General features: G+C 40.6%; 1 protein-coding gene across 1 annotated transcript in view; it reads right to left on the bottom strand.

Moving 5' to 3' along the window:
* Window positions 1-2,030: 2,030 nt before the first annotated feature.
* pcdh1a (protocadherin 1a) overlaps window positions 2,031-15,517 on the bottom strand; it is a 66,433-nt gene continuing 52,946 nt past the window's right edge. Inside the window, exon 4 of the mRNA XM_086131919.1 lies at window positions 2,031-5,857. Coding sequence (XP_085988045.1) covers window positions 5,493-5,857 — 365 coding nt within the window. The 3' untranslated portion in view covers window positions 2,031-5,492. The remainder of the gene's footprint in view (window positions 5,858-15,517) is intronic.

Genomic DNA, 15,517 nt, shown 5'->3' with positions numbered 1-15,517 from the left:
GCTTTTTTTTCTCCTTTTTCTTTTTTCTTTGGCTAGAAAAACGGACTTGCAGATACCATATCTGCAACACATATCCAGCCTAGTTCAATCAGGTCCATGGAGTCGTCAGTAACCTTAACAAGAGAGAGAAGATAAGCATTCTGTGGAGTGATTTAAAAAAAACATATGTTGGTTCGTGAATGAAGCCGAGTGTACGTGGACTGATGGAAAGGATGGAAAACGTCCACACAATAGAAAAAAAAAAACATGCAAGTCAAATATTAACAGTTCACTTAAACGTAAATCCCGGTGAGCTGCTTTCATTAGATACCAAAGTATTTGTCAACACTTTGAATGACAGGACTTTGATGGAGTTCAGTGCACTCTGCTGAACACTTCCAAAAGGAGATTGATAACTTTTCTCTCCCTGATGTGTGCAACCATCAACTTTCATTTTAATTATTAATTGAAAAAAAAAACAAATTATAGAAATCTGCCTGTCAAATGGAACTGGGAGTGGATTTGAATGTCACGTTGACATTTGAGAGAAACAGTGAACCAAGCCAAACAAATGTGGAAAAAAAAATAGTCAAGAAAGCCTTCACTTATCAGAACAATGTTTACGCTTTGTTTCGGCAGCAATGTGTTCGTATGAACATACTAAAATGAAAAAGGTTCTGTTCGCCTAATTAATTTACCGTAATTGCAAACACTCTATGGCCAGTATAATGTGCTTGGTTGTCCTCCACGACAGAGCCGCTTCAGCACTGAAGCTGTTGGGAATGCAATACAAAGTGTTACCATTCAGAAACTGAAAGGAGACTTTCACATAGTGTTTAAAAAAAAAAAAAAAGCTTCAAACTAAGACAAGCAAACATCTTAAAATTAACATCACAACACAGCCGCGTTCATTGTGGAGTTGGAGCCAGCTCCTCAATGCTTTGTAGAATCGCTCTAATTAGGTTGAGTATCGGACGGGGATTATCCACTTCGAGTACTTTGTTGTTGTTTTTTTAAGTAATAGAAATTCTAACTGCAGGTCCTGGGTCTATCTCACTTCAGGCCCTGGGGTGTGTCCTTTCTCAATATAATGGATCTTTCTTCACAAGGAAATGAGATACTCTTCCTTTCTTATTTGGGAAAACTGCCATATCTCTCTATGTGCTTGTTGTGCAAATTCTCATGAAAATGGAGTAGGGAATTGAACAAAGTACAAATATTCAAGCATTATGTCCTCACTGGGACTATTTGAGGGCCATTTTGAGCAATGTTGTGGTAGGATCGTGGATAGTGGTGAAGCATGTCTTGCTGACAGTCAAGAGATCTCGATTTTTTATTGTTTTTATTCATTGATAACAACAGTCACTCTGATTACAGTTTGGCTGTTAACTTCAGAGTAAGGGCGGAATTTGATTTCTTTAATTAATAATTAACCACATGTGTTTTGGGAATTTGAGTCACTGTTAACGTCTTTTTGAATATACCGGTAGTTCATCATAGTGTGTGTATGTGTGTATGTGTGTGTGTGTGTGTGTGTGTGTGCGCGCGCGCGAGCAAAGGCATACTTGTGGAAATATGTATCTGTGGATATTGGGAGGGAAAGGGGAGAGTCCTCCTTTTGTGTTGTAATTTTGATGTTTTAATTGCACAGCACTTTGAGTTGCATTTGTTATGTATGAAAAGTGCTTTGTAAATAAAGGTTGATTGATTGATAACCACAATCGAACTGGCTGCCTAAGTCAGGTGAATGTAAAATTTGAAGATCGTACAATACAACACGCCAAAACAACCAACCAATGCAAATTAAACTGCTTGTTTTAGCTTTTCTATCTATCTAAACTCGCTGACTCTGGGCGAAAGTGCAAATTACACCATATCTCCTGTCACTCTCCTTGTTGTTGCAAACAGGGCATTGAGTAAGAATCAATTCTTACCGGCGGTACAAGAGTCAGCTATACGTACCACTCCGCTAGCGTAATTGTTCTCTTTCTCCAGACCATAGCTTTGGCGAGACAGTGGTTATACGACAAGACAAACCACAGACGTTTTTTTATTTTTTTTTCCCTGAAGTAATTTTATTACAAAGTTCATGAGGACAGTATTACAAGAGAAGTTGTCAACATACTAAAACGGAACAAATTGGAACACAGGAGTTGAACAAACCGGTAAGATAAGACGATCCACTGTTCACAATAAACATAACTCGATTTAAGTCTTCAGGAGGTGGGAGCCAGTGAATGACTACAGTGCAGGCATAGAACGGCCACATTCACACCGACTCAGCAAAGGTCAATCCAACCAAGGCAAAGATGTGCACAGCTCAAGAAAAACGGGTTACAATTTTTATGTGCCATCGGCTTTTCTCAGAACTTTTAGAAAGCATCACTTGTATGTACATAAAACTGTACAAAAACATCACAAGCATTTTTGTCCTATATAAATATACCAATGATTAGGATAACAACTAGTATCTCTCTTGCAAAGACATTCTCAAGGCAATTGTCTTTGTTTTCCATGGACTGTGAAAAAGAGAAAAAATATATATATGTGCAGTTGAATTTCTATTTGAGGAGGATAGGGCCTGTTTTGAATATAAACCAGCACTGTCATTTCAGAAACCGAAAGAAAAGAAACAGTAAACGGTTTCAACCAATTATCTTTGGAATTCATGCGAAAATCTCAGCCTGCTTTGACGGCAGACGAAGGGGTTGTGGAGATCTATGTACACTAACACCATCAACAGATATTTATTTTTTTATTTATTTTTTTTTTTTCTTCACACAAACCGCTTCGCTAAGAGTCTTTTGACTGACACAGAAACAAAACCGCTTGCCAATTTCAGCACAGTAATTTGTCCAGCTGTCCACAGAAATGATCACTTTACAATACGGACTACAGAGAGGCAAAGTATTACTCAAGTGAATTCAACATTAAATCAATGCAAAGTACAAATGAAACAATATTCAACATGTTTTAGGTGTATTTCGGTGCTATGTGACGTCCTTTCCCTTTCGATCGGGGTCATCCTCTTTCTATTTCAGAGGGGGGGTCGTTCAGTAAGACTTCACATCAAAGGGTGTCGTGCAGGTCAATTTGGTTCCATTGTGTTGGCGTCAGTTTATGGGTCGTCAAGAGAGAATAAACCCAGAACGGTTATTTTGCTGTATGGTAGTAAATCAGCCTCCTGTTATTCCATTCAGAGGAACGCCTGACCATCCCTGCCCCAATTTGATGATCAAGGAGGAGAAATATTTCAGATATGTGCCGGTTATAAGCGTGTACTTCGGCAGGATTCAGGTTAGAATTAATCTTGGGGGGCCGAGTAGGGGGTTGGTGTTGGTGGAAGAAGGATGCAAAGCAGTTGCGGGTCCTAAATAAATGAGTCAGGAAGACACAAACAGATAAAAGTTGTGACTGAGGCGATGTGGCATTGGCTTTATCACTCCTTGCCGTCTTTCAGTTTGTCATTAATTCCAGGTCAGTGATCACACCCGCTGTTTCCGGGCCATGAAGCGGCTATCCGAGGGGTACTCGCGGGGGTTTAATCACAGTGCATCATGGCTGTTGTTTGAATTTTATTTCAGTCACTAAATGGCTTTGAAAATGGCATAATGCGCTCTCTCTCTCTCTCTCCCCCTCAAGGCAGGATAATCGCCCACATTATTTAATCATGGCCATGTCCAGTAATTTCCATATGTATTCAGTCCAATTACTCTAAATGCAGTTTTCAATAGCGGCGTGATGAGGTAAGTGCTGATCCTTTTCACTGATTATAGTGCTGCGGGTAGATGTGCATTATTTGGTGGGTGCCTTGTCCTGGGGAGGTGCCTCACGTACACACGGCGCAGCTGAGGACTCATTACTCACCCTAATTAGGATGCATCTATCCGGGCATCTTTCTTTCTTATTTAGTGACAATCTGACCGTGGAAATTTTGTCGCGCAGGTGAAAGGTATCTACAAGTCTCATCAAATCAATGTTTGAATCAAAGACGCTGGCGCTGTAGCGTGTTGCGAGAAAGGCTAATGTAGTCGTTACCAGCTTCCAATTACTGACTAATACAAAGTGTCCTTCAAGCATATCCTTCAGGTTGACTTGGAAAATCTCCATTAGGAGGAACAAATCCCGACATTTCTGTCTCCATAGGGGAAAAAAAAAATCACAGATGTATTGAGCACGCTGGTTTTGAATACAAGTCTGTTTACGTTATGTTAATGGCCATTTACTTGAATGATGTTCTTCAAGGGCCATGCATCTTTCTCAAATAAGTGAATACACAGGGCCCTGCACATACCCCTGAAAACAGCCAGACGAATCATAGAATACTTTGAAAGAAAAAAAAGAATGTGCTCAGAATGAAGAGGACTACATTAAGTGCAACATGAACTCCAATCAAACACTTAAGATCCAAGAGTTCTTTTTTTTTTTTTTCCGGACAATAACTAATATATTCATGAATTCTCGCAGCGTCCTCATAGGTCGTGAATGGAAAGCCCGAGCAAGTCGATTGTCTGGATATCGAAGAGCTTAAAAATGAGAAGGGGGTGGGGGTGGGAAAGACACACTGGTATATTTTGATTGAGTCGCAAGGATTTGAGGCAATAAATAATAAATAAAAAAATCCCAATTTGGTCATTGTGACTCCAGGGGACTCTGGCCAAGTCAACCGTTTTGATGATAAACTATAAGTCACAGTGCTGAGAGTCAATGGAACATAATGTCTGTTCAAATGTTGCTTCAGAGCTTTCTCCACCCATGGTGAAACTCAGCAGGGAGCAGAGGTAAAGGCCATTTTGCTATGATTAGGGGTTGAAGGTGTTTGTGATTATATGGCGCGGATAAATGCTTTCCACAATATTGAGCTTCTCTCCCGGAGATGTTTTCCATCAAGGTTTAAACAGCAGCAGCGGCAGCATCAAAGAAAACCTCAACGATGACTTAATTCGGAGCCAAATTATGACTAGTTTGTTTTTTGTTTTTTTGTTTTTATCAGCTTCTGCCAGACAAAAATATATGTAGAGCACACCATTCAAAATGTATTTACAGCACTGTACAACAAGAGAACATTTCATTTGATTGTTAGTTAAAAGCATAATGCCACTTGATAGGGCCTTCTTGGCCGTCTATCAAAATGATCTAACAATGGCACAAGAGCACTGATCACAAGTTTCAAATTCGAAAGATCACTTGACAGCGTCGGACTTGGCTAACTACAACAATTAAGCTAGCAGTTACTACTAAAGTAGTCATTAATCACCAAGCTCATTTTGATCCATGTCCTTACGAATAAATAAACGATGCGGTGTATCAATTAACTGGGGAATTTGCCTTAAATATGCGAATAAATTAATAGAAGGTGGAGATGGCAAGTGATCACGCCGTTAATTGAATGCATGACTGTCGACTGTTAATTTCAACTGGGCATTGGCATCGGTTAGGTGGGCAGCCTTACTTGTTGCACTGCCACTGGTTGATCTTTTCTTTATTTCTGCACTGATTTAGCGGGAGGGTATTCACAGATAGATTTCTCTTTTAGGAGTGTGGGCAGGCGGCGAGGTGGGCGGGAAGTCGGAGGTTACACTGAGCGGCATCTCCTCCAAGGGGCAGTCCTGACTGGCATCGTTGCTAGTATAGGCACTGCGAGAGGGTGGAAGGCGTGACCGGTGCTCTTCGCCACCCAGAATGGCGCTGCCATTTGCCAGGCGTCCCAGACTCCCTCTTTCCTGGTAAGGCACAAAGGTGGAGAGTTTCGGGGGGTTCCTCGTCCTGCGTACAGGAGAGGGATGCCCGGGCATCCAACACGCATCTGAGTGGCCCAATTCACTGCACTCGGTTGTACAGTTTCCGGTCATTGCCACATCAGGCAGTGAGCGAATGTCTGTAGGCAGAGGAGAGAACAAGACATTGTTAGTTTTTTTGAAATGTCACATTAATCAAACACAAACATTGATAAACATCCTTAAAACTCGTCGCCGATCAGAAATGGTGTCAACGGAACACAAAGAACCCCCCCCCCCCCTGCTCCCGCCCCCCGCTCACTCCCCTCTTTTGAGGTATTTGCAGCTGTTGCTATGCAGTGAGCAGCAGTTGCTATGTAGCTGTTGCTATGGCCGTGTAATGAGCACTACTGTGCGTAGTCCACTAGTTGATGTGATACATTCAGGAGATGACGTGCGGTGTCTCTGTGTCATTTAGAAGTATCCAGCAGCAGTTAGTCCGGCGTGCTTGAAATACTACATCACCGGACCATTAACAGCTTCAATAACAACATAATGATTTCAACTGCATGCAATTTGCATTCTGATTCCAAAAATATATATATACTGTATATATATATATATATATATATATATATATATATATATATATATATATATAAAACGTATCCCCCCGAAAATGTATCAGCATTTGGAAAAATACATAAACAAAAGAAAGACAAGCCAGCACAAGAATTATTGATTCACAGAGCACAAATTCTCGACATAGCAATTTAACTTTTCCGAATTAATTTAAATGAGACCATGAACCAGTGATCTCATTTGCACGTGTAAAAAGCTCTCAAATAACTCAAAATAACTGACAAAATAACTAGTGTCTGTCAATAGCTTTATTACGTCGTTAATCCAAAATCGAGCACAGAAGTGACTAACCAATCAACTAATAGCCACATACATCAACTAAACAGTGACTTATAAAAATACCGTATTGATGAAGATAACCTCTCGTAAACTCTACTCGAATATCCAACAAGAAAAAAAATAAATACATTAAAAAAAAACAATCAAACCATTGGTGGAGAATTTAACTTGATGAAAAAAGATCCTAATATGAACCAATATATAGTATGCTGCAAACTTTTGCTTATTGATTTCAAATGCCCGCTTATGATGCAAAATGACGGTAAGTAGGCGAAATAGTCCCGTCGTCGAGTGCAGCAGGCAGCTGACTTGTCACGCGGCCTACCTGTTGACGGATGACACTTTTGGCGGTGGTTAAAAGGAAAGCGTTTGGAATTTGTCTTTGTTATCCCTTCATCGTGTGACAAGGACACGCAATCAATGTCTGTAGAGCGCAGAACAGACAACATCACTCTGACACGAGCCGTGCGTAAGGTTCTGATCGCTTTGATAAATACATTAGCGTGATGTCATGTCCACGTTGCACATAAAATAAAAAGAGCAATGCGCATCACGGGTGCCTTGTCTGTTCTTGCAGAAACAGGCCAGTGAGCGTTTGAGCGGATGTATTTGTGGGGAAGGCGTAGCGCTTGGTGGTTCGGCGGTAAGAATGATGCTGCTGCACGCGACTGATGCAACCGCAAGAGATGGAGTAGCACAGGCAGTTGAGGCAGCCCAAAGAGCAAATGCCATCTTAACAGAGATTCACCATCAGTATTGTATTCTTGACCAGCAGCGTTATAATTATCTCCCCCAAAATGTCAAACCTCCGTGGCTGGAATCTAGCCTACGAGGGTTTAAATCATTCATAATAGCTCGTGTTGTCCTAGTCTTTGAGAAGATTTTGAGCGTTTTATGTAATAAGGATTTTTAAACCCGCGTTCAGCTTTACATCTGGAGAACTCATTTAAAGTACATCTGTGAAAATCAATTTAAAATATTTCTCGTCGATATAACTGCCGGAGATTTCTTTTTGTTGGACCTTGGGGAAATTTGACAAATGTGATATTTGCTTCTAAACAACCCCCAAAATAATAATGCCTATTTTAGGTGAAATTGTTCTCTGGCTTAAGTAACAAGCTCTCCGCAGAGGGCAAAAACCGGCATGTTGCATAACATTTATGATTATTATTTGTTTCCCATTCTTTAATAAATAAATCTCTTGGTTGGAAACATCTGTTGACTGACTACCCGGCATCTAACTGACTTCAAGCTGCAGAGAATGGAAATGAAATGTTAAAGCAAAGCCGACGAATGCGCATGCTAAACGCGGGTGGAAGTTACCTGTGTCATTCACATTCTGTTTTGGAAGAAATATGGACAATGTAAATGTGCGGCAAAATTTGCTTCGAGCTCAGCACCGTTTTCTGAACAGGAATGTTAGCCGTGATGCCGTTTCCAATACGAGGTGTCCCGGCCGGGACACCGCTATTACAGACCGCAGCTCTAGGTGAAACACGGTTGTCATGGCGATGACAGCGATGTCATTTGTAAATTTCCCCAGTGTGGGACAAATAAAGGATATCTTATTCGCTTATATCACAAGCCGGTGTACTACTTTGCTTTTGAAATTGTTATTTGAAGGTAAAAGGATCCCACGTACATGCAAGTGCAAAATAATCCGTACTGGATTGCCAATTGTGTGTCACAATGGCAATTGCTGTCCAAAGGCTGTTTGTTGCTTTACCTTTTGTTGCTCTGAATCTCATTGTTCCCTTAATCCTAATTGCTGGTTTTATGGTGTCTCAAGGCATTTGATTCACAAGTAATCAAGGTTTATTTATTTTTTTTATATTCTCGCTTAATGATATCATTAACCAACATTTCTAGTCAATAAAATGATACTTTGGAAACTCATTCAATCCAAATGTAGAAACAGAAAATGCATACATTTAAAATCGTCAACAACAGCCGAGAAAATAGGAGACTGTGTCTGCGTGCGGATATATCTCGTACACGGTGACAGGAGTTTATTTCTCATCTCGTCCGAGAATATTGTCTGCATGCATCACTTTGGTGAAATGGACCCCATGCTACAAAATATGTTCAAGGGAGGAGAGTTGAGTGAATTGTTGAGCGTCTGAGCGTGTGCACACTTGGGTAGGCAAAGACTCCAAAAGGATTTCACACTTGATTAAAACCTCTCCACAGCTTCCAGGAGGTTTACTCCGTACCAAGCCGCCTCGCGTCAAATTCCGCATAGCCGCAAGACCAAAAATCATTTACGCATCTTGACTGAAACCCACGGTTTTCGTTTCACCCATGTTGCAATTAAGAATATATTTTCCTTTCCTACTGTAGGTGTAAACACATTTATATTTTATCCACTCAAGGACGGGCAAAGAGGGTGAAAACTTTGTGATTGATAAACAGTTTGACTAATTGACTTCAGTTTTGAAGGCAGTGGACATGTTTAATGAAACCAAAAGAAAGCATGAAATGCACGCTGATGCCAAGGACCACTGAGTGCTCATCAACAACATCAACGGCCATAAAATAAGCAACGACAGCTCACAGCCTGCCAAAGTCTGACATATTCTTCTCGCAATGTCAAAGCGCATATTGCGCTTGTACCAGGAGACAACATCAATGTTCAAAGAGCAGCTATTTTCACACTCCAAGTGCCATCGCTTTTTTTTTGGTGCTTCATCTCAATTTTCGCACGGTTTTATTTGTGAAATAGTGTCGATAATTAAACAAGCTAGAGGTCTAAATGCGGGTACTGCAGCCTGCCCTGTCAGAGTTGTTGCTGTCATGAGCATGCGTATCGTTTCAAGCCCATGCACGTCAGCTTCCAGCGGTTGTCAACATGCAATAACACTAATGCGTATGCTTGTAAGGACTTTTTCCCCCCCTTCTCTTTAACACAGTGAAAGAAATGAATAATTTATTATTGATGGTTGACTGAAGATGAAATAAACAAAAGAGCACGATCTGCTTGTCGCTCCAAAGCGAACTCCTGAGCCGGTGATCGTAAAGGTGAGCATCAACTAGGATGGGGTGAAAAGGGAGCATAGAAGGCCAAGCTCAAGCTAGGATGAACTTCATCGTGAATCATGAAGGATAGGCTACCCCCCCCCCCCAAAAAAAAAGTTCCTTTTAACTAAATAATAACAACTAACAAGCTTTTATGAAAAATGTCAAGGATGTGCCCCACGTTTCATATTATGTCAGCTGTGACAGCAACCTTTTCCCACCAGGTGACCCTTCATGAAAAATGAAGTACACTGAAAAAAAAAATGTTGTGTACTCAAAATCATTTGGATGCAGTACACAAGTATAGTTTTCTTTGAAAAAGAAAGTGGATACGGACGATTTTATTTTGTGGAAACGCTTGACGAAATAAAACTGAGTGACCTCAACAAACACATTTCTCAATGAACTGTACATAAAATAGATGGGTGACTTTAATTTGTAGCAATGTATAACTTCACTAAATTGTGCTAATATGTCGACCGCTCATTTAAAAACCAATGGAAACAACAACCAAATTAATCAGACGTATTTATACACATTAACTGTTAATTGATGTTCATTATTCACTCTTATGAAGACAATGACAAATGAAATGTTAATTTCCTGCAGCATGTTATTTTGCCGGCACGGTGAGCGACTGGTTAGCACATCATCCGCACAGTGCAGAGAGGTGCAGGGTACGATTCTGGTTCCGGCCTCCCTGTGTGGAGTTTGCATGTTCTCCCTGTGCCTGCTCGGGTTTTCTCCGGGTACTTCGTTTTCCTCCCACATTCTAAAAAACATGCATGGCAGGTAAACGGCACACAACTAAGTTGTCCCTATGTGTGATTGTGACTGTGAATGGTTGTTTGTGTGTCCTATGTGTGCTCTGCGATTGGCTGACAACCTGTTCAGGGTGTCCCCCGCCTACTGCCCGAAGACAGCCGGGGAAGCGGATTAGAAAATGGATTGATGGATGTTATTTTGCTGATTGGGTTGTAAACGAGCTGCATTTACCCAGTTACTTTTACGGAAGTTACTTTTTGAATAAATTGTGCTAGTCAGAATAGTTTCCATGCAACAAATAGCACTTTGTATTTTTTATCAATATATTATTGCTTGTGCAAGGCACGGTATTTGCTTTGGTTCGTCAGAGCGGTTTTACTCTTCGGGTGCTGTTACATGACTCTTTTCAACCTATTCAATTTAACCACTAGTGACATTTGACTCCATTTCTCGAATCGAACAGGGCTCGGCACATTCTTGGTTTATATTTTTCTTTCTGCCTTCGAATGAAAAATGTCACAACAAAAAAAGGCACATTGAGAGAAGTCAGAAAGCCGGTTGGCATCTCTGAACAACTAGTTGAAATTTACTTCTCCACAGCGGGACTGTGATTTTGATCCAGACTTTGTCATGAATCTCATTAGATCGTGCATGTACCTAATGTTGTGGCTAGCGAGTGGCTTCCTGAATTATTTAATGGAAGGCGCATTTAAGAGAAATGATGATGGGAAATAATTGCAGCTCTGTTTTGCAAGTGGAATTGGCTGGCTGATTTGTCTTTAACGAGGAGTTGTATTTCTTCCAATTTGCGTGCACCAAAAATAATGTCCTGTCCTCAGCATTAGAAGCAAATGTACCTGAAATATTCTCCATTTATGCTCTATGTGTCTCGTGTGCAATGTGAGATCATGCATCACAAAAAAAAAAAAAAAAAAAAAAAAAAGTCAGCCACCACGTCACCAACTCAGTATGGACCTTCGTAAAACTCCCAAACGCACCTCGGATGCAGTGGCATAACATGCACTCCGCATCGTAGTCACAGGGGTAGGGGTATTCGCACAGTTTAACCCCACCACCTCATTCCCACCCCCCTGGCTGACTGACACATGTGAAGGGTGGGTTTGCATGCTGCTTGCATCAGGGTGCCAGTGGGAGGTGTTGAGTGTCTGAGGCAGGCTTCCTCATCGTCTGATCCCCTGCCCAAAGGCATTGGGAGGTGGTGGTGGGGAAGCTGCTTCTTCCTGAGATTTCACACTGCTGCTCTCCATTTGATTGCAAATGCTGCATCTCCCCACCGGCTGCTTTCTAGTGCGTGCGGCGCGCGGCTATGATCGATGGTGGAAAAAATATGAGAGCCACAGCTCATAGAGGGATAACAGCCACTATCGTTTGGGAGTGTGTGGGTGATATTAATGGCTGTGTTTGTGGTCCCTGCAAACAGTTTAGGTGGTAAATGGCTAAAAAAAATTCCAAGAAGAAAAATCCTCCACATCTCAGCAGACATTAGCGCCTGGTTCTAGCTGTCACTATAACCGGCTGTGAATGCATACTGCGTTTGTCATATTTGGAAGATAAACAACATGAAACCGGGGTTTTGTATATCTTTCGCTGTGACATGTCAAGCTTTTCCTTTTTTTTTTTTTGTATAAATACAAGTGCTCAGAGCAGTTTCTCACGGCAAGCCGAAGGAACCAAAAACAGCCTTTTTGTTCTCCTGAGGGGTGCATTTTTTTTTAAGAGAAGCGTGACACGAGCACTGCAAGCACACAACACAGTTTTGACATCCACATTCTCCTTGCAAAAAAAAAAAAAAAAAAAGAAGCAAGATGGAGTTAGTCACCTGACACTTGTACTTGTTCGTCTTGCATACGTGATTAGAATATTTTCGGTCAAAGAGATTGTCGCCTCAACTTGAAAGTCAATCAGCCATGTGTTATAATGCTGTCCTGTTACACTGCAGATAATTGTATGCATTTATTCAAAAACATGCTTTGTGTACAGCTGCTCAAATACAAAACCTCATCTGGCTGTGACAGCTTTTCTAGGTAGAATCTATTTTTAAATTATAATATATAAATATATATATATATATACATAAATCCCAATTTGTACTATAGGGATGAAATACCACTTTGAAAATTGGCTAATTTAATGGTGCTAGCTTGTGGATTCTGACTCCATCTAGAGTAGCTCCTCATCAGGGATTGATAAAAGGGATTGTTCGCCTTCACTTCACGGATGGAAGTTTGAAGTGTTCGACTCCCTTCGCAGGTAAGGCCACATGCTGACAAGCGCCTGATGAGCGGACATGGAGGCCAGCGGCATGTCAGGAAGAGCTGCTTGTGGATGGTTCGCCGAGTGACGGGACAACTTCTGTCAGTTCTTCCGACATGCACAATTTTGCCTAAGACGACCTTATTTTTGAAGACTGCTTTGTGAGTGGTTGCGTTTGACAGTCTTATCACCTTCTGACAGATCACGCTATGCACTGGCTACTCCAATTGAGGAGGTGATATGTGATGTGTTGGGCAACACTAGTTTTGGACAAGCCACTTGGAAAATGTGAGCACAGTCAGGAGTCATTCAGTATTTGAATGAAGCGTCATTAAACTGAAGCTACATTGAAACTAGATCAATAAAAGAAAAACAACACTTAGACATCTTGAAATTGTTCAACGAAACTGATATTTTTTTGATTCATCGCAGCTATGTACTGATCACGAACAAAATTGAAGTTGCTTCAAAATGTTGGTGGAAATAGCTATACCTCATTTTTTTGCAGCGTGGGAATTCCAGTCATGTTGAGGTCCTAAGAAACAGGTAGCCATGTCGATGTTCATGAATTAAAAGAAACAAAAATAAGGAAAAAGAAATATTCACCGCATTCTTTATAAAAAATGTAAGTACACTATCATATGCTCTCCCTGCTTCCTCTTGACGAGATATGGCAGTTAATCATTTGATAATGTTGAGTAGCTCTCATAAATGTCATTATATATCATAAAACATTGAGAATCGACATAGAAAGAAATCATAAAAGGCTTTTGATCTTACCTGAAGTAGGCTAAATGTAAAATAAAAACATTTGTATGCCGTATACACTGTGGGAAAATCTCAATTCTACTACTTCTGTTATTTAAAATGTGAATATCATTTTACATAATTATTTTACCACCTGCACCCTCGTACAGATTGCTTGTGCAAAACACGGCTTGTTTTTTTTTTTTTGGGCCTTTTGACAGCACTGATGTTGGACCTCAAGCTGCAGCTGAATAAAACCAAAACCATACTTTTTGAGCGGTTTATTCCTGCGAAATATTGCCGTGATTGTTCAACGGAGTGTTTAACCACCCGAACCTTTGCTGATGAATGTGACATTTACTTGGAGAGACGAAGAGCGTCTATTCCTATCTCTATCCGATGATTTTTTTTTTCTTGCAGTTTCTCTTTAATGGTCTCAGCCTCTGAAGCATTTGACGGTTTCAGACGTTTTATGTTTTCACTCTATTGACCCGTGTGCCATTGTGGCATCACCTTAAGGCCCCAGTGAATCCATGATGCCTTAATGTGCAACAGTCAAGTAACTCCAAATATTTGGGCCTCCTGCTAATGTTTTTTTTTCACTTTGAAGAAAACGTTCTACCTTCGGTATACAGAAATTGATTTTTCGACTGAAGTTGCAATGGGGTAATGTTCATTTCCTCCCACATAGTGCTTGCATGTCACGCTCACGCATGCACATTTGTCATTGACATAAAAACAGAACAGGAATAAAGAAATCAACGTCAGCAGATATGCTGTCAAAAATGTCAATTCTAGGATTCTACAGGGGAAAAAAAAAGAAGCTATTCCCAGCTCTGCCTATCATTCAATCATTGATCGTGTTGACATGTCTTCCATGAACCGTTTGTTCTCCCCCTCCCCCCCCCCCTCCCTCATATTGATCGTCGTGCATCCCTCGGTTAATTCTATCTTTGATCGCAACAGTATGATACATCGTAGGATCGCGCAAGCTACACAGTCGTTTGAATGGAATACAAGTCGGAGAAGGTTTTATAGTCAGAATCTAATACAGGCCCATGCCTTGTGTGTATCAGATTTCCGACATAACACACATGAAAGTCCAATTGAAATGGCAAAAGAACACAATCGCAACTCGGCCAATCCTCATTGATTGTTTCTCTCAGAAACGGTTCAAGGCAAGCAAGGTGTCGTCACAGGAACTGAATTGCATTATACACCAGACCTACATGGGAGTTTGTATTACCAGTCTGCATACGCTTTGAGGATTTGGAGAATGCCTTCACAGAGTCTTGTTTTGGATTTTTTTTTTTACTTTATATGGTACCAAACCAATGATTCCACCTTGGAATGCTCCCCGATGGATGAATGTATGGATGATGGATGGCCGGACGGATAATTTTTCAGCAACATGAGCATCAGTGGGAGCCACAACATTCACCACAGCTGCACGCACTGCATGTATCGTGAATCAGAGTCCTCACCTCCTTTAAACTGCCATCAATGAATACGTTTAAAAAATATATTTTGAGGAAAAAAAACAATTTGAAGGATTGACCAAATTATAACGCCTGCACTTTTGTCCCAATATTAAGCGACAGAAATGCAGCAATGCTTTTGCTGGGACTGAAATAAAACATTAATAAATATAGGCATACATTTGGTCATGCACACTGTATGAGTCTGCGTTTGCCCATAATCATGTCATTTCAATATTGTAGATATTTTTTCTATACAAATAATGTTGTTGTTGGTATTTGAATACATCTACACATCTGGGAGATTAGTATATTCAAATGAATATATGCATTTGGAAAATTAGGAAGTACACCCCGCCAGCCCTCCCCAAAAAATCTATGAAACAAAGGCACATGAGTAAACATCAGTCTTTTTTATGGCTGTACCTGCCATCTGTTCTTCAGTGTCTGTGTATGATGGCTACCTCATTTTCCTGCCAGACACAGTTTCAAAGAAAATAGCTCATCTTTTGGCTGCCGCTGCTCAACCCGTATTGTTTTGTGTTTTTTGTTATTGTAAAGTGTCCTTGGGTGTCTTGAAAGGCGCTTATAAATAAAATCTATTATTATTATTATTATTAT

Source organism: Hippocampus guttulatus, chromosome 15 (genome assembly GCF_054856545.1).
Source record: "Hippocampus guttulatus isolate MCC_2025c chromosome 15, RoL_Hgut_1.0, whole genome shotgun sequence".
Classification (NCBI taxonomy): Eukaryota; Metazoa; Chordata; class Actinopteri; order Syngnathiformes; family Syngnathidae; genus Hippocampus; species Hippocampus guttulatus.
This window is presented reverse-complemented; position numbering and strand designations above follow the sequence as displayed.